This window comes from Anomaloglossus baeobatrachus, chromosome 5 (assembly GCF_048569485.1).
Source record: "Anomaloglossus baeobatrachus isolate aAnoBae1 chromosome 5, aAnoBae1.hap1, whole genome shotgun sequence".
NCBI classification, from domain to species: Eukaryota; Metazoa; Chordata; class Amphibia; order Anura; family Aromobatidae; genus Anomaloglossus; species Anomaloglossus baeobatrachus.
The window spans coordinates 106,079,104-106,103,022 of NC_134357.1; the positions used below are offsets into that span (position 1 = coordinate 106,079,104).

The 23,919-nt window shown below is 46.7% G+C and overlaps 1 protein-coding gene across 2 annotated transcripts in view; it reads right to left on the bottom strand.

The window, feature by feature from the left end:
* The window catches only part of SLC16A12 (solute carrier family 16 member 12), a 167,632-nt gene that overhangs the window by 18,528 nt on the left and 125,185 nt on the right, over positions 1-23,919 (bottom strand). For both annotated transcript variants that reach the window (XM_075352364.1, XM_075352365.1), the window contains exon 5: positions 6,250-6,835. In XM_075352364.1, coding sequence (XP_075208479.1) covers positions 6,250-6,835 — 586 coding nt within the window. The remainder of the gene's footprint in view (positions 1-6,249; positions 6,836-23,919) is intronic.

Genomic DNA, 23,919 nt, shown 5'->3' on the forward strand with positions numbered 1-23,919 from the left:
AAAAATTTTTGAGTTTCAGCTAATCTGTGCTGTATTGTCATATAAAACACCCTACATTGTTATTTTTATTTTCTAACTTGTTCCTCTTGAATTATCCCTTTATTCTCTGCAGCTCCTTGTGTACATTCAGCACAAGGAAACTGACCACTTCCTGTGCTGAACCTCCCAATCACAGCTGGCACCGCTCGGCCTCAGTGTCCAGCCCCACTCTCTGCCCGCCCCATGCATACACATTCCCTGTCAGTATATTCTGCCCCAGCGCTGACCTGTTATCACTACAGCATTGCAAATAACAGCCCCACATCGGGCTCTGCACCGCACACACACACACATTGGGCTCTGCACCACACACACACACACACATTGGGCTCTGCACCACACACACACACACACACATTGGGCTCTGCACCACACACACACACACACACATTGGGCTCTGCACCACACACACACACACACACACACATCGGGCTCTGCACCACACACACACACACACACACACACACACACATCGGGCTCTGCACCACACACACACACACACATTGGGCTCTGCACCACACACACACACACACACACACACACACACACACATCGGGCTCTGCAACACACACACACACACACACAAACACAGGGCTCTGAACCGCACACACACACACATTGGGCTCTGCACCACACACATATTGGGCTCTGCACCACACACACACACACACACACACACACACATCGGGCTCTGCACCACACACATACACACACACACCAGGCTCTGCACCACACACAGGGCCCTGAACCGCACACACACACACACACACACACATTGGGTTCTGCACCACACACACACACACACACATTGGTCTCTGCACCACACACACACACACCAGGCTCTGCACCACACACAGGGCTCTGAACCACACACACACATTGGGCTCTGCACCACACACAGGGCTCTGAACCGCACACACACACACACACACACACACACACACACACACACACACACACATACATTGGGCTCTGCACCACACACACACACAGGGCTCTGAACTGCACACACACACATCCGGCTCTGCACCACACACACACACACACACACACACACACACACACACACACACACACACACACACACACATCGGGCTCTGCACCGCACACACACACACACACACACACATCGGGTTCTGCACCGCGCACACACACAGGGCTCTGCAACACACACACACACACACAGGGCTCTGCACCGCGCACACATCGGGCTCTGCACCACACACACATCAGGCTCTGCACCACACACAGGGCTCTGAACCGCACGCACACACACACACACACATCGGGCTCTGCACCACACACACACACACACACACACATCAGGCTCTGCAACACACATTGGGCTCTGCACCACACACACACACACATTGGGCTCTGCACCACACACACATAGGGCTCTGCACCACACACACATAGGGCTCTGCACCACACACACACACACACACACACACACACACAGGGCTCAGCACCACACACACACAAACACATCAGGCTTTGCACCGCACACACACACACACACACACACATCGGGCTCTGCACCACACACAGGGCTCTGAACCGCACACACACACACACACACACACACACACACACACACACACACACATTGGGCTCTGCACCACACACACACATCGGGCTCTGCACCACACACACGCACACACAGGGCTCTGAACCGCACACACACACACATCCGGCTCTGCACCACACACACACACACACACACACACACACACACACACACACACACACACTGGGTTCTGCACCACACACACATCGGGCTCTGCACCGCACACACATCGGGCTCTGCACCGCACACACATCGGGCTCTGCACCGCACACACACACACAATCGGGTTCTGCACCACACACACATCGGGCTCTGCAACACACACACACATCGGGCTCTGCACCGCGCACACACACACAGGGCTCTGCACCGCACACACACATCGGGCTCTGCAACACACACACACAGGGCTCTGCACCGCGCACACACACACACACATCAGGCTCTGCACCACACACAGGGCTCTGAACCGCACGCGCACACACACACACACACACACATCGGGCTCTGCACCACACACACACATTGGGCTCTGCACCACACACAGGGCTCTGAACCGCACGCACACACACACACACATCGGGCTCTGCACCACACACACACACACACAAACAGGGCTCTGAACCACACACACACACACACACACACACATATCGGGCTCTGCACCACACACACACACACACACACGCACACACACACACACACACACACACACACACACACACACACACACACACACACACACACACACACACACACACACCGGGCTCTGCACCCCACACACACACACACACATTGGGCTCTGCACCACACACACATAGGGCTCTGCAACACACACACACACACACGGCTCTGCACCGCACACACATCGGGCTCTGCAACACACACACACACATCAGGCTCAGCACCACACACACAGGGCTCTGAACCACACACACACACACACATCAGGCTCAGCACCACACACACAGGGCTCTGAACCACACACACACACACACATCGGGCTCTGCACCACACACACGGCTCTGCACCAAACGCACACACGCACACACACACATCGGGCTCTGCACCGCACACACACAGGGCACTGCACCGCACATCGGGCTCTGCACCGCGCACACACACACACAATCGGGCTCTGCACCGCACGCACACACAATTGGGCTCTCCACCGCGCACACACACACACACACACACACACTCGGGCTCTGCACCACACACACACACACACACACATCGGGCTCTCCACCGCGCGCACACACACATCGGGCTCTCCACCGCGCGCGCACACGCACACACACACACACACACACACACACACACACACATCGGGCTCTGAACCACACACGCACACCGGGCTCTGCACCACACACACGGCTCTGCACCGCGTACACACACACACACATCGGGCTCTGCACCACACACACACAATCGGGCTCTGCACCACACACACACACACACATCGGGCTCTGCACCACACACACACACACACATCGGGCTCTGCACCACACACAGGGCTCTGAACCGCACACACACACACACACACACACACATTGGGCTCTGCACCACACACACACACACACATCGGGCTCTGCACCACACACACACACACACACATCGGGCTCTGCACCACACACACACACACACACACTGGCTCTGCACCCTACACACACAAACACACATCGGGCTCTGCACCGCGCACACACACATAGGGCTCTGCACCGCGCACGCACACACACACACACACACACACACACACATCGGGCTCTGAACCACAAACGCACACACACACCGGGCTCTGAACCACACACGCACACACACACCAGGCTCTGCACCACACACACGGCTCTGCACCGCGTACACACACACACACACACACACATCGGGCTCTGCACCACACACATCAGGCTCTGCACCACACACACGGCTCTGCACCCTACACACACACACAAACACACATCGGGCTCTGCACCGCGCACACACACATAGGGCTCTGCACCGCGCACACACACACACACACACACATCGGGCTCTGAACCACACACGCACACACACACCGGGCTCTGCACCACACACTCGGCTCTGCACCCTACACACACACAAACACACATCGGGCTCTGCACCGCGCACACACACATCGGGCTCTGCACCACACACACACACACACACACACACACACATCGGGCAACACACACACACACACATCGGGCTCTGCACCGCACACACATCGGGCTCTGCACCCCACACACACAGGGCACTGCACCGCACACACACACACACACACACACACACGGGCACTGCACCGCACACACACAGGGCACTGCACCGCACACACACAGGGCACTGCACCGCACACACACAGGGCACTGCACCGCACACACACACACACACAAACGGGCTCTGCACTGCGGACACACACACACATCGGGCTCTGCACCACACACACACACACCCATCGGGCTCTGCACCACACACACACACCCATCGGGCTCTGCACCACACACACACACATTAGGCTCTGCACCACACACACACACACATTAGGCTCTGCACCACACACACACACACACACACACACACACACATTAGGCTCTGCACCACACACACACACACACACATTAGGCTCTGCACCACACACACACACACACACACATCGGGCTCTGCACCACACACACACACACACACACACACATCGGGCACTGCACCGCACACACACACACATCGGGCACTGCACCGCACACACACACACATCGGGCTCTGCACTGCGGACACACACACACACCCATCGGGCTCTGCACCACACACACACACCCATCGGGCTCTGCACCACACACACACACACATTAGGCTCTGCACCACACACACACACACACATTAGGCTCTGCACCACACACACACACACATTAGGCTCTGCACCACACACACACACACACATCGGGCTCTGCACCACACACACACACACACACACACACATCGGGCTCTGCACCACACACACATCAGGCTCTGCACCACACACACACACATCGGGCTCTGCACCACACACACACATCGGGCTCCTGCACGTTCGCACGCTGTCTGTGCTCTGGCCATATCAGCACAGTAGTGACGTCACCGCTGTGCTGAAGAGAGCACAGACAGCGGGATAGTGATGAGAAGCGCAGTGCTTCTTCTCATCAGCGCTTTCAAATATACCGGCATATGTGATCTGTGATGCCGGTATATTTGAATGTGGGATTCTGAGCAGGGGGTCCGGTGCTGGCGCTGATACTACGGCAGCCGCCGCCAGGCCCCGCCCCCAGGTCCCACAGAAGTGCAGGGGGAGTTTGTGCGCAGAGTACCGGGTGCGGGGGAATGTGTGGGCGGGTGCAGGGAAGGGGGCGGTGACTCCATGCACTGTACGCGCCCAGCAGGGCGGCGACATGCTGTTTCCAGATTTGCATGTCAACATCGCCCTGCCCATGTTGACATGAAATGACCTGAAGCAGCAAAATCGCGGCAGGAGCGGTCACATGACCACTCAGCCTGGGGAGAGGGGCTGACAGCAGGGCTGGTAAGTGGTCACTATCTACTTACCTGCCCCAATGTAGCCCAATAGGGTAATAATGAAAAAAAACCTCAAAATAAGCCGGATAACCCCTTTAAAGATAATGTGCAAGGATACTAAAAAGTTTTGATAATTGCTGCATTCTTAAAAAGGTCCAAGCTGTCCAAATATAAAATTAATCCAAATCAGTAAACGACATAGGGAAAAACCAAAACAAAAAAACACCAGAATTACGTTTTTTTGTCTCTGCATCACTGCAATAAAATGCAATAAGAGGTAATCAAAAGATCGTATCTACCAGAAAATATTATGTGTAGAAATGTCAGCTCAGGGTGCAATACGCAAGCTCTCACTTAGCTCCAAATGCCCAAAAATGAACATTACAAGTCATGGAAATTGGTGACAAAAATCTATATTTTCTGAAGTTTTTATTATCAGCACTAAAAAAATAAAATAAATAAAAACAAACAATAAAATGATACATGTTTGGTATCTGTATACTCGTACTGACCTAAAGAATGATAATGCCAGTTTCATGTTTATCATATAATGAACATTGTAAGTAAAAAACCCAAAAATTCAATTGTGGAATTGCACTTTTTTTTTGCAATTTCAACGCTTCCAGTACATCGCATGATAAAATGATTGGTTTCATTTAAAAATACAACGGGTCCTTCAAAATACAAGCCCTCATATGGCTATAAGGATTGGAAAATAAAAAAAAAAAAGTTAGGGCTCTTGGAGGAAAAAACTAAAGTGTAAAAAATGTAAAATTGGATGTTGTGAAGGGGTTAATGGGGTCCATCAAGTTCGGGTGCCATTTTTTATGGATTGTAAAATCTGAGCTACATACCTGACAGGGCAGGTAACACCAGGGTGAATGGAGTCTTCTCCAAGTTAGGCTGGGTATTTGTAGGGTTTTTGTTTGTTCTTTTTGTGGGGGGGGGGGGTGAGGGGGGCGGGAAGGGACGAGAGTTCGAAGAAGGGGTCTCATTAATTAGATTTACACATGACAAGGCAACCCAATATGGTATTGTAAACCTGAAAATGATCCATAGCAATATCATCAAATCAAAAAGAAAAGAAAATGAATTACCTCCTGTCCGTCAACCATCCAAAGGTGATGTTCCCAACAATATCTATGACTCCCAGTATGGACATCAGGAAGGCTGCTTGTTGGTGGCTCACTCCAACACTAAGAGCATAAGGCACAAGGTAGACAAATGGAGGACTGCATCCATAGGCGAGAAATAAAAACGATATGGCAAGAATGATGAAGTTTGGTTTCAGCAGAAAGCTGTACTCTTTTTGAGAGCAGTAGCACAGACTCTTGTGAGTGCAGTCCTGGCTCAGAGGTGAACATTTGGAAGAAGGAATGCTGCTTTGGTTTGGCTCCTTTGGATTATGCTTCTCCTTTAGTGAATAGTGCGCAAAGTCCTCCTTCAGGTTTATAGGTCGCATTAAAGCGCCACACACACAAAGGTTGGCAACAAAACCGCCAAGAATAAGTAAAGCTCCACGCCAGGAAAATTGTTCAATTAGCATTTGTACCACAGGGGCCAATATAAAGGTGCCAATCCCACTCCCAGACATGGCAATGCCATAAGCCAAGGCTTTCCTCTTGTCAAAGTATTTTCCCACCATGGCAATAGCAGGACTATAACAAAGTGCAAATCCAACACCTAGAAAAGAAAAAAAAACAAAACAGGTACTTAGTAAAGGGAAATAAAACTAGATTTACATTATGTTTGTTTTTTTATATTAAAATTGTTTAATACACAGTCATAGCCAAAAGTATTGGCAGCTTTGAAATTGTTCCAGAAAATGAAGTATTTCTGCCAGAAAATTATCGCAGTTACACGTTTTGTTGTACACGTTTATTTTCTTTGACTGTATTGGAATATCACACACAAAAAAAAAAAAAAAAAAAATTGGCCTTACAAAATTGTTGATAAACAATGGTTTCAAGCATCTCATGCTTGTTTAAACTCAACTGTGGCAAGTCACAGATGTGAGCAATATGCATATCACATCTGAAGCCAGATAAAAAGGGGAGAAGTGGACTCAATCTTTACAGTGTGTGTGTGTGTGTGTGTGTGTGTGTGTGTGTGTGTGTGTGTGTGTGTGTCACACTAAGCATGGAGAACAGAAAGAAGAGAACTGTCAGGGGACTTGTATCCATGAGATTGATGATATTTTTCAACAATCTTGGTTCTCAAGTCCACACCAAAGATCTTGATGTTATTTTATCCACAGTGCTTCACATAAGATCAAGAAAATTACAACCCATGGCATTGTAACCTCCCTGGGCGTGGATGTAAAATAAATAAATAAATAATATATGAAATGTTAAAACACAGGATAGTCCGGATAGTGGTTAAGCAGCGCCAATCAAGTTCCAAAGAAATTCCAGCTGTCCTGAAGGCTTATTGTGCATTAGTGTCTGTGTGAACTATCCACCAACATTGAGAAATTAAACACTTTGGCAGGAGTCACAAGAGGACCCCCTCTACTGACACAGACATAAAAAGCTAGACTGCAGTTTGCCAAAATGCACATGAGTAAGCCAAAATTCTTCTAGGAAAGCATCTTGTCGATGGAGGAGACCAACATAGAGCTTTTTGGTAAAGCACATCATCCTACTTTTTACCGAAAATGTATTTAGGCCTACAAAGAAAAGAACACAGTACCTAAAGTCAAATATGGTGGAGGCTCAAAGATGTTTTGTATTTTCTCTGCCCCTGGCACTGGATGCCTTGACTGTGTAAAAGGTATCATGAAATCTCAAGATTACCAAAATGATTTTGGGTTTCGATGTAGTGCCCAGTTCCAGAGAGCTAGGTTTGTGTCCTAGGTCATGGATCTAGCTGGGCAATAACCAAAAACACACTTCAAGATGCCCTCAGAAATGGATGGAAACAAAACACTGGAAAGTTCTGGAGTGGCAGCAATGAGTCTGGATATATATCCCATTGAACACCTGTGGCGGTAGATCTTAAAATTGCTGTATGAAGAAGGCGCCTTCAAATATGAGAAACCTGGAGCAAAAGAGTCCAAGATTCCAGTTGAGAAGTGTAAGAAGCTTGTTGATGGTTACAGGAAGCAATTGATTGCAGTTATTTTGTGCAAAGGGTGAGCAACCAAAATATTAATTTGAGGGTGCCACCAATTTTTTCTGGCTCATTTTTGGAGTTTTGTGTTTCATTATGTCCAATTTGCCTTTTTATCTTTGCTTTTTAAAGTTGTTCCAATACACACAATGGAAATAAACATGTATAATAAAACATGTGTAATTGCATTCATTTTCTGGGAGTAATACTTCATTTTCTGGAACAATTTTAAGTGTGCCAACACTTTTGGCTAGGACTGTAAATGATTAATATAATATTGTTGGTCACATGGCTATGTGAATGTTAAGGGGTCAAATCAAGACAAGGTTCAAAAAAGGATATGTGATGCAAATACACGTGTGTGGCGTAACCCATTGATAGCTGCCTTTAGAGGGCTCTCACAGCATATAGAGTAGGGCTGGGCAAAGTGCGGCTTACGGACCGAGATAGCCGAACAGCTGAAAACAGTGGACTGGGTGAAGCAGACAGCATTGTATATAGGAAAATTCTGATCAAACACTACTATAAAGTGCTAGTTAAGGAGTTAAGGAGGAACAAACAAATATACAAAGAAATTCAGAGTAAAAGTATGAAAATATGTATATCTTCTAGACAAAATTGAAGCAGACCAGCTGATAAAAAGGTACAAACTAATCTCATTACAAGTGAAACGTCATCTGGAACAATGCAAAAGACGTAAATACAAATACTATCTCAAAAGGTATGTGCACACAGAGGGTTTTCTGTTTTGTTTTGTTTTTTAAAGGAGATTTTGCAGCAGAAATTCTAGAAACCCTCGTCAAAAATTGAAGGTTTTGACCAGCGTCTGCAAAAAGACATTGTGTGAACATACTTCAAGTATAGGTAGGTCCAAAAGACCTAGGTACAACAGGACAGGAAGGACTTCATGCATTATGCAGCTCTATTTAAGCTTCCTCGGGGGCAAGTCAACTTACCCCTGAGGAAGCAGCCTTAGAGCAGTGTAACGCATTGCATGCTTCTTGCCACAACTGGGTCTTCCGGACCTGTTGAGTTTTCTCATATTGTCTTTTTGCCCAGACACTCACAGCTGGAGTTTAAATTATTTCCTTAGATTTGTTACACCTTACAGCTGGGTTTCTTCTCTTTTGTCCTATTATTTATTCACACTTCTATATTTATGATGGCTTTTAATTTTTGGTCTCTCCTTACATTTGAATTCCTGTTAAATTACGGTACTTTTTGTACATTGGCATATTTTCTCTTGTTTTTCGTCTTTTTCTGTAACGGTTTTTAGTGTCTTAAAGGGAACCTGTCAGCAGAAATGTCGCCCAAAACCTAAAAGATCCCCCCTCTGCAGCCCCTAGGCTGCATTCTAGAAAGGTCCCTGTTATTATTGTGCCCCATGTGAGACCAAAATAAAGACTTTATAAAAGTGCTACCTTTTTGTATGCAGCTTCTGTAAATGTGACACGGGGGCGGGCTCTCTGCCGTCCGTTATTCTGCCTCCTGGTCCTGTATGCCGCCGCCATCGCTCCTTTCCATATCTGATGCACCGCCCACTGCTCCAGCCATCCCCGCGCATGCCCAGTGCCAGTCTCACGGGACTGAGCAGTGTGACCGCTGGTGACGTGTGCGCAGGCAAGTGATTATGGGCGGGGCTGTGATTGTTATCAGCAAGTACCCGCCCATAATCTCGTGAGCGCGCAAACCTCACCAGCGGTCACACTGTGCTCAAGGTAGTGCTAGACTGTATGGGCTGCTTCCAGGGATGACGTCCCTTTTGTCACGTGATAGTATTTTGAACACGCCCCTATCACGTGACAAAAGGGACATCATCCCTGGAAGCAGCCCATACAGTCTAGCGCTCACGAGATTATGGGCGGGTACTTGCTGATAACAATCACAGCCCCACCCATAATCACTTGCCTGCGCACACGTCACCAGCGGTCACACTGCTCAGTCCCGTGAGACTGGCACTGGGCATGCGCGGGGATGGCTGGAGCAGTGGGCGGTGCATCAGCTATGGAAAGGAGAGATGGGGGTGCGGCATACAGGACCAGGAGGCAGAATAACGGACGCCAGAGAGCCCGCCCCCGTGTCACATTTACAGGATCTGAATACAAAAAGGTACCACTTTATAAAGTCTTTATTTTGGTCTCACATGGGGCACAATAATAACAGGGACCTTTCTAGAATGCAGCCCAGTAGCTGCAGAGGGGGAATCTTAGGTTTTAGGCGAAATTTTTGCTGACAGGTTCCTTTTAGTACAATATTCATACAGCAATTATTCCCAATGCAAAATATATATCTATATCTATATATATAATAATATAACATACATACAGAGATTACAGTCCATCAAATGATCCATGTGTCGAATTTGTGCAGATGTCGCATCCAAGTTATTTCGCTATGTGAAACAGTAGCCATCTATAATGGATGAAATAGGTCTCTGCCTCGACGCATTTCCCCCAAGTGAATGGTTCATCAGGAGGCCAAAAGAGTAATCTCTCAAAATGGCACCTATGCAGCTTTATATTTCATGTGAATTAATATCTTGGGACAAATTGGTACTTATATTAGCTACAATGTCCAGTGTGACTGTTTTATATACATCTAATAAAATATTTTGTATTGGGAATAATTTCTGTATGTATATAGAACAATTCCCTAGACCTCGAGTCAAATGGTTATTTGGTGTCTTAATACAATGGCACAATGCTAAGTGCAATTGATTTCCAAAATTTTTTTTTTAGTTCACAGTGAATTTTTTTTTATAGGAATGAGAATATATTTTCTCTGCAATCCAACGATTGTGTGAATAGTTTAACCATCCTCCATTAAAATAGTCATGTTGATTTGGTATCTCCTAGAATATCAAATATAGAATTTACTATATTTACCCGAAACACTAAGGTTTAACAATGGAACCATCCAATTATTACATTATATTACATGACTGGCTATTAGCGAAGCTGAAAATAAGCACACTACATTGTCTTCTATCCCAAATAACAATCCACAGTCTCAGCTCATTATGTAATACAAGTAATGATCTGTAGTCATATTGGCATATTAAAAAAAAAAAACCACAACTTACAAATAGACACAAAAGCCACGACCAGTATGTTGATGCAGGTGGCTGTGATGCACATTTTTCCTTTGTAAACGTTTGGAAGTTTTCCATGCAAAAACAATAGTAATGCCAGATTATTAAAAGGAACCTGTCACCTAGAATATGCGTTCTGACCTATCAGCAGATGCATGTGTGCCCTAATTACACCTCCCTACCCATCCTTGTGTTGTAAAATTGTACGATACGAAAGTAATAAAAACGTTTTATTACCTTCATATTTCCTATGTAAAATTAGAGAGCTTCTGGTCACAGGGGCGGTGCCTTGCCCTATGGACGTCTGCATACTTTCCGTGGTATCACGCCCGTGGGTGTGATACCATGGAGTCACATGAGCGACGTCACTGTCGCTCATTCTATCCTGCACGCATTGTGGCAGGCTTCTTTTCCGGGTGTTCACGCGCCGGCTTCAGACGCGCAGTGCGCGTCTGAAACTGACATGGAGAACCCGGAAGAGAAGCCTGCTGCAACAGTAAGTGTAAACGCATGCAGGATAGAATGCGCTCATGTGACGTCGCTCATGTGACTCCATGGTATCACACCCACAGGGGCGTGATACCACGGAAAGTATGCAGGGGCAAGGCGCCGCCCCTGTGACCAGAAGCTCTCTAATTTACATAGGAAATATGAAGGTAATAAAAACGGTTTTTTTTTTTATTACTTTCATATTATACAATTTAATAACAGGGATGGGTAGGGAGGTATAATTAGGGCACACATGCGTCTGCCGATAGGTTCCCTTTAATACTATCCTCTAGGAGACCAAAATCTAACCTTTTAAGACTGCAGCTATTCTAGGCTAATAAAGGAGGTTAATATTTGTGTTTCCATTTAGGTAGTGAAAAAACTTCAATTAAGTCAACGGTCATTTGACAGCTTATTAGTGATGAGCAAGTGTATTCGTTACTATTCGCAGAATAGTACGGTATTCAGGCTATTCGTTATATTGCGTGCAATGGTGTATTCACATCGCTATAGTCAGATGTCCCGCCCAGCTGGCTTGGCGCCTCATTTGCAGTCAATAAATATGCTGGGCTTCTTAACCAATCACAGTAATGCCGCAGCCATCTTAGTTGTGGCATTACTGTGATTGGCTGGCCGCTCAGCATCATAGGGTCTATAAAACACCCTCTGCCGCCATTTTGCGAGCATTGGTTCCGGATGCAGCGGCCGCTTAACACAAAATCCCTTTTCAGGACTGCCTGCAGTGTAGGTCAGTGTAGCGTTTGGAGGGCCACATTTCCGAGCAGGTACAGTGTTTAAAGCAGTGGGTGTCAGAGCTGATAGCCCTGCACAAAGTCACAGCAGGGAGGGAGAGATTGTGGATTAGGTAGGGAGTCAGGACCTGTTTCCACAGTATTTAGGGGTTCACAGCCTGACTTGTGGCATCCAGATCACCCACATTTATACGTTGCTAGTGGCTTTTGCAAATAATTACAAATCAGGACTCTAGCAATCAGTGCTGCCTGGTACAAAGTACTCATTTGTACTTTCTCCACAATATTTTTGGGGTCAAAGTTTGCTTGGCTTGGGCTATCAACATCTGCAAATATGTCCACAAAACCCAAAGTGACAAAAAAGGCAGTTCTTTAGGGACAGGGAGGGTTGTGGATGTGGGTGTGGTGTTGTCAGTGGTGGGCGACAAGGCACAGAGTCTGTGTCAGGTCAGAAGAAGCTTAGTGCATCCACTATGTTCCTTGCCAAATTTCCCAGTCTGGAACATAAACGTGTGCGAAAGCCAGAAGAGCGAGAGCAGATTCTGTCTTGGATGGCAGACAAGGCCTCTCTGCATTTGTCAAGCAGCAACCAATCTTTCACGATCATAGTCTACTGTGGATACACAGAAGGCTGGCACATTGAGTCCTCAACCTGGTTCTCCTTCCTCCCCCCATCATCAGTCACAGAGACATATGACCAAAAGCTTGGCCACTGAGGATTTGTTTTGTACGTATCATTTGGTTGATTCTGGCCTCTAGTTGTGCAGCATTGAAGAGGGACGTGAGGCGGTGTCGTGCATTGGTGGGCAAGTATTTGAGGAACTTCGGCCAGAAGAAAGCCACTTTGAGGAACATGATTTACTGTCTCCAGTGGTGGAAGCTGATTATGATGAGACAAAGTTGCCATCAGGTCAGCCTACATTCTCAAGTGGGAAGGAGATGGAGATGGAAGACAAGGTGGTCGATGAGGAGTCCACTGATCCGACCTGAACCATTGACATGCATAGCCAGCACAGCAACACCGAGAAAGACAGATATGTAGCACCAACACAGGCACCAAGGGGTAGTGGTTTGCCCAGAGCGAGAACTGTGTCAACTGTTCCCAAAAGCACCCCCACTGTGGCCAAAGTCAGTTCAAGCGGGTGTTCAGCCGCTGTGTGGAATTTTTTTTCCTCAAAGTCCTTCAGAGAAAAACATTGTAATTTGTAGCATCTGCCATACCAAGTTGAGCAGAGGGCAAGGCAAAGGCAACCTGACCACCACCAGTATGCGGAACCACATAGAAGCCAAAACACTGTGCCAAATTTGTGTCTGCGAGTCAAACCACTGCCATGTCGTCTGTACTATGTCCTTCACAATCTGCTGTCCAGGAAGGAGGCATTCATACATCCTGCCCAAAAAGTGCAATTGCACAAACACAGCAAACATCAACCATATCACCTCCCTTGTCCCAGGGAAGCGTCCAATGTTCATGCCGGAGATCTTGGAAAGGAAGCGTAAATACCCAGCTGCACGCCCACATGCAGAAAACCTAGACTCGCACATTGCCAAATTGCTAGCCGTACAGATGTTGCCTTTTACGCTTGTGGGAACACAGCGTTTCTGTGATCTTTGCTGTGGCTGCCCCACGATACAGTGTTCCCAGCTGCCACTATTTTGCCTGTTGTGCCATTCACGCGTTACACAAGCATGTGTTAAACAATCTGAACCGTACTGTGACCAATGGGGAAGGTCCACCTAACAGACACGTGGACAAGTTGTTGTGGACAGGGACGATACATATGTCACGGCACACTAAGCAAATCTTGTGGATGCTGGGACAAACTCACAAATTGTAACATCACACATCCTACCCACACCAAGAATAGCAGGTCCAACTTCTACCAGCGTTTCTGCCTCATCATATGCCACTTCTTGTCTTAGCTCCTCCTGCTCCTCATCCTCTGCTGAATTACCCTCCCCATCACTGCCAAGCTGGGAGCTGTGAAGCAGTGCATTGGCAATGCGGCAACATGCTCTGCTGAAGCTGATCTGTTTAAGTCACAAACCACACACTGCAGCAGAGCTGTGGCAAGATATAAAGGTTTTATAACCAAGGAAATATAGTGATAGGAGTCAATATGTAGAAAACCAAAAAAGAAAAAAACTCCTAAAAGGTACTTTATTCTAATCAATTATTAAAAGCTATGAGTATAAAAACAGTGCTTATACATAATCGTTACAATAATACGTTTTAAGTGGGTGTAGAAGAGAGTGGTAGATCCGATTAGTGGGGATAGTGCTGTTTGTTTACTATTCTCAGGGTAGGAGCGACAATAGTAGTTGTACTTCTTGCTCCAATACACTTGAATAAGGAGATTAGGGGATGAAATATCTATCCCTCCCTTTCACCTACCTACCAGCGGAGGTGCACCATAAATTATTGGGTACCCCCCGCTCCACGTCGTCTCTCCCTAATATCTCCCTGCAACTAACCAGTTACGCACGGGAGACCCACCACCAGGAAAGATAGTCGTGCAAATAGTCACAAAGAATAATAATTCAGGCATATATCGGTGTGTATATATATATATATATAGGCAGTATATGATAGTCGACACTATGGGACATGCAGAATTTTGAAAGCAGCCATCATTACGCATCGAATGAGTAACCTTATTATGGGCGGCTGATTCCACACTGTCTTCTTGACCGTCATTTATAAAGTGATAAGAGATCTACCTCGGATCATTCCCCTGATGAACCCCTGAAAAATATATAGGGGGGAAACGCGTCGGGATAGAGTACTGGATGATCTCGGCAGATAAGTTATTCCCTGCTGGGATTTTATATTATATATATATATAATATAAAATCCCAGCAGGGAATAACTTATCTGCCGAGATCATCCAGTACTCTATACCGACGCGTTTCCCCCCTATATATTTTTCAGGGGTTCATCAGGGGAATGATCCGAGGTAGATCTCTTATCACTTTATAAATGACGGTCAAGAAGACAGTGTGGAATCAGCCGCCCATAATAAGGTTACTCATTCGATGCGTAATGATGGCTGCTTTCAAAATTCTGCATGTCCCATAGTGTCGACTATCATATACTGCCTATATATATATATATATATATATATATATATATATATATATATATATATATATATATATATACACACACACACACCGATATATGCCTGAATTATTATTCTTTGTGACTATTTGCACGACTATCTTTCCTGGTGGTGGGTCTCCCGTGCGTAACTGGTTAGTTGCAGGGAGATATTAGGGAGAGACGACGTGGAGCGGGGGGTACCCAATAATTTATGGTGCACCTCCGCTGGTAGGTAGGTGAAAGGGAGGGATAGATATTTCATCCCCTAATCTCCTTATTCAAGTGTATTGGAGCAAGAAGTACAACTACTATTGTCGCTCCTACCCTGAGAATAGTAAACAAACAGCACTATCCCCACTAATCGGATCTACCACTCTCTTCTACACCCACTTAAAACGTATTATTGTAACGATTATGTATAAGCACTGTTTTTATACTCATAGCTTTTAATAATTGATTAGAATAAAGTACCTTTTAGGAGTTTTTTCTTTTTTGGTTTGCAAGATATAAAAGGAGAAGATCGATCAGTAGCTCTTCCCGCTGCACCTGCAACCCAGCCTGGTTGTTTGCAACAATGGGCATAACCTGATAACAGGTTTAAATGTTGGAAAGCTGGTACACATGCCATGCATGGATCACGTCCTGAACCTAGTTCAGAAATTTATGAAAACATACCCTGACCCTAGTTGAGAAGGTGCGCTATATTAGTGCCCATTTCTGCCATTCTTCTACAGCTTTTGCTGGTCTTGCAGCACTGCAAAAGTGCTTTAATTTGCCAAGTTACTGACTCATGTGTGACCTGCCCACGCGGTGGAACTCTACTTTCTATAGGTTAGCAAGGATTACTGAGCAGCAGAGCTCAGTAGCTGAATACGAGCTTCAACATGCCCGTCAGACTGAGTGTGTGTGGTTCGCTGACATTTGTGAGGTTCTTGAGAACCTTGAGTACTGCACCAAGCTGGTGAGCGGTGATCAGGCCATTATCAACTTAACCATCCCGCTGCTGTGTGTTGAAACAATCATTGCATAATCTTAAAGAGGAAGCTTTGCGTGCCCAGCATGTGGCTATGGAGCCAGATTTCCCAATGGATGATACTACCCAGCCCAGCCAATATTCTGAGGCAACATTGGGTGATTATAAGGAGGAAGAAGATTGGTTTTTCTGTGCTACCCAGAGGGCTCCCAATGCTACACAGGGAACGCTAAACCCCAGCTCAGCTTCATGTCTGTGCAGCATGGATGGACTGGAGAGCAGGAGTAGGAGAGTCATTGTGCGGAGAGGATAGGTGTTGTTCCTCCTGGTGGGGATACAGAACCTTTGCCTGTTTGCAGCTTGGTCCACATGGCACAGTTCATGTGTAAGTCTCCGTGGCAAGACCTTCATGCGATACATATTTTATCCAACAATTTATACTGGTTGGTCACCTTTCTGGACCCACAGTACAAGGACACATTTCCTTCTCTCCTTTTGGAGTCACCAAAGGGTTCCACAATGGAATCTTTCAAGAGGGTCTTTGTAGATTAGTTGATTAAAACATCACCCTCAGACAACACTGGCAGCAGAGTTACCAGTTCTTTTCAACAGCAAGAATTAGTGGGGAGAGACACCAACACCAGGTGCAACAGAGGTGGGGGGGAATGTGTGCAAACTCGGCCATTTTCAATAAACCAGGACATCAGCAAAAGCTATCTGTGCCTGTAGCAATGCCAAGAAGGGAGAAGTTCCACAACATGGTCAAGGGGTACTTAAATGACCGTACCTGCATCCTTTCTGATGCTTCAGTTCCCTTTAATTATTATTAGGTGGCCAAACCTCTCCTTATACGCCTTGGAGGTGCTGGCCTGCCCAGCTGTTAGTGTGAGGTCAAAAAGGGTTTTCAGTTCTGCTGGAGCAATCACTGATAGGCGCTCCCGCCTCTCCACAGAAAATACACACAGACTTACTCTGATTAAATTCAACAAGGACTGGTTTTCTCCACAGTTTACAATCCCTCCAGATGAGAGCAAGCCAAACTAACTTCCCCCAAAATGTTCATTTTGGCTACTGCTGTTAACATCCACCACTTCCAATATAAAGCCGTTTTTTTCCTGCATCACCATGACTCAGGTGATGAGGCTAATTTTTGTAAACACTATGCACATTGTGCAGTGGTGGACAAACCAGGACAATACTCCTACTCCAGCCTAACTACTATTTGTCAATGGAGGCCCTTGTGATGGGAACTTCCTGCGTCTACCATGACTCTGGCCATAGGGCTAATTTTTTTAAAAGACTCATATGTGTGATAACAGCTAGGGAATAACAATATACAAGCACATAGACTGTCCCTATAAAACTTAAATACTTTATTAAATCACTTAAAACCACACCGTGATTACTAAAAGTGCACAGGTCAGATTGGTAGCCCTCAATAGCTGCACCTATCTGCGCACTGCCCAACAGCGGGGTTGGCACACAAAATGCGATATGGTGCCCCCACCCCGCGACGACTCTCCATGCTGCCCCTGAAGTCAAAGAGGGGATCCTGTTGATAAATAGAACACTGCAGACACAAATCGTGCCGGTGTCCAAGGGAAAACACCCTATTCAATGTACATTCGTGTGACAACCACATCCTTTCTGTATATGGTCCGGTTTACATCAGTGTGCCTTCCTTTTTTTTTTTTTTTTTGCGGATTGCAAAAAAAAAAAAAATTTGGAAGGACGATTACATGAAGTCAAGGCTAGAAAGAGATAGATCGCTAGATAGCTAGGCATAATGTCCCACTCCCCTGCATTTTGTAATCTGGCACCCTATAGTGCCTTTCAAGGGGCACTAAAGGGTGTTTAGACTTGTAATTAGCAAAAAAAAAAATAAAAACAGACGTAGGGTCCCCTCTAATTTTTTACAGCTAGGCTAAAGCAGACCACAGTTGGCAGCTTCACCTTGGCTGGTAATCCAAAACAGAGGGCACCCCACTCTTATTTTAAATTAAAATAAATTTAAACAAAAAAAGTGGGGTCCCCCAAATTGGATCACCAGCCAAGGTAAAGCAGATAGCTGTGGTCTGGTATTCTTAAACTAGGAAGGTCCATGCTTATTGGACCCACTCCAGCCTAAAAAGAGCAGGCTGCAGCCACCCCAGAAGGGGCAAATCATTAGATGCGCCAATCCTGGCGCTTCGGACAGCTCCTCCCGTTGCCCTGGTGCACTGGCAGACGGAGTAATACATGGGGTTGATACCAGCTGTGTAATGTCACCTGGCAACATGCCCTGGCATCATTGATGTCACAGCATCTATCAGATACCAGACATCAATAATATAATATAAAAAATATAATATATTAGAAAAATCACTCCCCAAAACATTCCCCCTTTCACCAATTTATTGAAAAAAAAAAAATCCGGGGCCAGCGTAATCTGATAAGGAGGTACCACGATGAACCATACCATACTCATTGTCCAAGTCAATGAAGAACAGAATGTTACCCATTGACTGGGAGAGCAGTGCAGTAACATGAGCTAACATCAGGTCAGGCCAGGTCACCGCAGGGCATAACGAGCGCAGATGTCATGAGCTTAGCAGAGTTCATTATCTGCAGTGATTAACTCCACTGAACTGTCACGTCAGCGTTAGTCACAGAGTTCCATGGCCACCGCATTTTCACGCAAATTGTCCCATGAGCCAGTGACGTCACTGCTAGTCACAGTCTCGGGCTGCCCACGAGACTTTGTGAGAACGCATCGTCATGGAAGTCAGTGAGGAGCACTGATGTCACGAGTTCAGTGGAGATCATCACAGCAGGTAATGATCTGAGCTAAACTCCTGATGTCGGCGCTAGTCATCCTGCAGCTGCTTGCACACTGCTGTGTGAGTCACTGCAGGGCTGGCCAGGGCAGTGCGACAGACTGCAGAGGCACCAATAGACTGAAGCCACATGGAAGTGTTTCAGTGTGGCTTCAGGGTATCCCAGAAACCATATGAGTCAGAAATGCATGTAGGCATATTCTCCAGGCTCTCACCATTCAGTTTCATCACTTTCCCATCCATTTCAGCCTTTTCTTCAGGCCCCCAGACCTCTTTGTTGGGTCCAGCAGAAAATAATTCGCATTTCACATTGACTTGCATTGTACTCGCTATTCAGAATGAATACGCTAATATTACAAAGTACTCATTACAAGTGTAGCAATTACGAATATTACGGTGCTCGCTCATCTCTACAACTTCTATGACATGATGTTCGCAAAGACAATGAATAGGTAAAATGTTGTGCTACTTCTATATTGTGTAAATTTCAGGTGATTGCACTAAAATTAAAAAAAACTGAATCAATATTTGCAGTCTATGAGTAGTCTATGCTCCAACAAAACACATGAACGTAATGAACCACAAAAAAAAATAAAAAAAAAAAATACGTAACAGCTGTGTGCAAACCCAATTCTGAAAATATACCCAAGAACAATAGAGCAAATATGCTAAAGTTTCACCCCTCTCAAGAGAATCTGTCAGGAGATTTGTGAAGCCTGAACTATCTGCATGAATCAGGGAAAAGCTCCGGCATTACAGTTCTGTTTTACTCAGAAACACTGCAGCATTTCCAAGAAAACATTGTTCGGTAATGAACATGGGGAGAAGAGTCAAAAGGTGCGGCTTATACACTGGCTTCTAACCTCTACTTGGTTGACAACATTCTACGGATTTATTTACATTACATAACCTCCTCTGGTTTGCTGATTACTATACTATAACATGTAAGTTCAAAACGCGTTGGGTAGAAGCACATGCAGGATAACTACCAGCTGCTAATAAATCCTGATTTACCCAGTAAAGTATGAACTCTATGTCAAAGCACAAAGGGGTGGATGGATCAGCTTTAAATCTGTTGCTGCATTCTTAGTACATTAGCAGTTTAATTCATATGCAAATGAAACATCAGAATTAGTGATGAGCGAGTACTAAAAAGCTCGGGTGCTCGAAGCTCGGGCCGAGCCTCCCAAGATACTCGTGTACTCGGCCCGAGCAACGAGCCCAATGTTATCCTATGGGAGACCCGAGTATTTTTGTGAAATGACCCCCCGGCAGCATGGAGAAACCCTAAAAATGTCACAAAAGTCTCAAGAGTGCTCAAATGACATGGCAACAGCATGGGGAAGACCCCTTGAAGCATTTATCACTGAAAAGTCACAGCTGTGAACAATTTTGTCCGCGTTTTACGCCATTTTTACGGACTCACCAGAAAACCTTCCAAAATGACCCCAAAATGATTTTTCATGGCGGAAATGTTAAGGGCACATACCCAATAGTGAGATAGAGCTGGTGTATGTTACTTTTTGAGATTAATACATGAAAGATTTTACGTGAAAACATTGTGTGGCACTCCGATGTCCCTGAGAAGAGACGTACATGAAGGCCTCTTGAGTCTAATGTGCCCATTTTGAGGAAGTGAGTCTTTGTAGTATTTTCCTTTGCCAGGGCAGTCCAAAATTGTGAGGTTCACCAATGCCCCTGCATACAGACGTGCATGAGGGCCTGTAAACCTGAAGTGCCCATTGTAAGGAAGTGGGTCTATTGTAGTATAGCCCTTAGGCAGGGCAGCCAAAAATTGGGAGGCTCCACGTTGTCCCTGGATAGAGACGTGCATGAGGGCCTGTAAACCTGAAGTGTCCATTGTCAGGAAGTGGGTGTATTCTAGTATAGCCCTTAGGCAGGGCAGCCAAAAATTGGGAGGCTCCACATTGTCCCTGGATAGAGACCTGTTAGGTTCTTAGTGCCTCCGTGCTTGCATTTAAAAACCGCACGTGTGTGCCTGTTGGTGGCAGCTTTCCGCTGCATTTGTGTGAGTTTTGCAAAAACTTGGATATAAAACGCACAAGTCTAGTGAATACACATCAGCACAGCATTGCAAAATGCGCAAGGGCGTTGTCAACGAACAAGGAAGTGGACGTGATGGTGGTGCAGGCAGAGACAGAGGTTGTGTGCAAGCTCTAATTTCGCCACAACAAAGGGCCACATCTAGTCGCTCGCACGTCCTGTCCCAAATTCTTGGGGACCGCTGCAGTACACCGCTCTTGAACCAAGACCAGTGTCAACAGGTTGTTAAGTTGGATAGCGGATAATGCTTCCAGTCAGATTGGCACCACCACAAACACTCTGTCTTCCACACGGTCAAGTGTCAGTAGCCGTGATACTGCACCGCACATTTCAGAACCTGATCCTCCTTCCTACCACCAGGCCGAGTACACGTCCACGGACATTACTGATCCCACACTTGGACACTCGGAAGAGCTGTTCGTTCACGTTTCCATTCACAAATTCTGGCCTCTCGCCAGCTCCTGTTGAAGTGGGCCATGACGAGATTGTATGTACAGATGCCCAAATATTTGAGCAGCCACGTTCTCACGAAGTTGGCAACGTGTCTCAACAAGGGGTGGACGATGATGAGACACAATTGTCAGGAAGTCAGGAGGAGGAGCAGGGTGCGGAAGAGGAAGACGACGTGGTGGATGATCCAGTAACTGACCCAACTAGGCAGGAGGATATGCAGAGCGAGGACAGCAGTGCACAGGGGGAGGGAGGCGTAGCATCCCAACAGGCAGTAAGAAGCAGAGTGGTGGCCCCAGGCAGACGTCAGGCAACTGTTCCCCGGAACAACACGACACAAGGTGCCTGTACAAATGTTAGGTCTTCCCGAGTCTGGCTGTAATACTATTGTATGTATTGAGGATTTCGATTGCGTTAGGGCAATGACAACCAGAGACGAGTTCTTGGTGCAATACGTTTATAATATGCAACCAGCAAATATGTACATAGACTGAACAAAAACACAGTAGAACATAAATACAGGAAATACCTTCCAGGGACGGAGCGAAAGGGAATTCCCGGGACCGCGCACCGGACTCCCCCAGGGAGACCACCAAGAGCGAACCCCTATACAGGGACTGTCTGGCAATCACCCCAGAAGCCCTAAATGCGCAGCAGCCGGGACACAAAAGGCCAATAGGTAAGTCCAAAAATGTCCGTACGTGATGTGAGTCCAGAGTGGTATTAAACGGAAGGAACCGGGCAGAAGTGCCGACCAAAGACGGCAAATGGAGTCCGGGCACAGCTAGATGATACCAGATGAAGTCCAGAGTCGGTGTCGGTTGTTTTCCAAGAGGATCCGAATAACAATCAGGAACCAAAAGCTGCAGGGCAGGAGCACACAGGAAGCAGTATACTCAGGCACTGGACTAAGCTTTAGGGGCGGCTTTTAAACAGATGGACAGGAAGTAGGGCAACAGAACAGAAAACTCCATGTTAACAAAGGGCAAGCTCTTTCAAAAGAAAACTGGAAAACCCGGAACTCTGACACTGGCAGTTTTTTAAGTTGGCTCCAGATGATTCTAAAAAGGCCATTTGCAACACCTGCCATGCCAGCATCAGCAGGGGTACCAAAACTAGCAGCCTGACCACCACCAGCATGATCAGGCACATGTCAGCCAAGCACCCGACTTTGTGGGAAGTACAACAGAGTCCAGGAGCAGTGCTTGCTGATGTCACTGCTACGTCTTCGCTGGTTGTGCATGCGAGCCAATCCCCTGTCCATGCTGCCTGCGAACAAGCTTCCTCCACTCCTGCACCTGCAGTTGCCTACGCAGAAAGAACACCATCATCAAGCACGTCCTTGTCCCAGCGCAGCGTTCAGTTATCCATTCAGCAAACCTTTGAACGCAGGCGCAAATACACTGCCAACACCCCACATGCCACAGTTCTAAATGCTAACATTTCGCGACTGCTTGCGCTGGAAATGTTGCCTTTTAGGCTGGTTGAGACAGAAGCATTCCGCGACCTGATGGTGGCAGCTGTCCCACGTTACTCGGTCCACAGCCGCCACTATTTCTCCCGGTGTGCCGTCCCCGCATTGCATAACCACGTGTCACAAAACATCACACGTGCCCTGAACAACGCTGTTTCAGCCAAAGTCCACCTAACCACAGACACGTGGACAAGTGCATGTGGGCAAGGCCGCTACATCTCGTTGACGTCACACTGGGTTAATATTGTGCAAGCTGGGACCCAGTCTGAGCGAGGGACGGAACACGTCCTTCACACACCAAGTTTTGCAGGCCCTACCTCAGTCAGGGTTTCACACACACTCTACAGCTCCGGAATGTCATGCTCCTCAGCCTCCTCCTCCTCCTGCGCATCCTGATCCACTTTACCCTCCACACCAGTCCCAAGCTGGAAGTGTCGCGGGCGG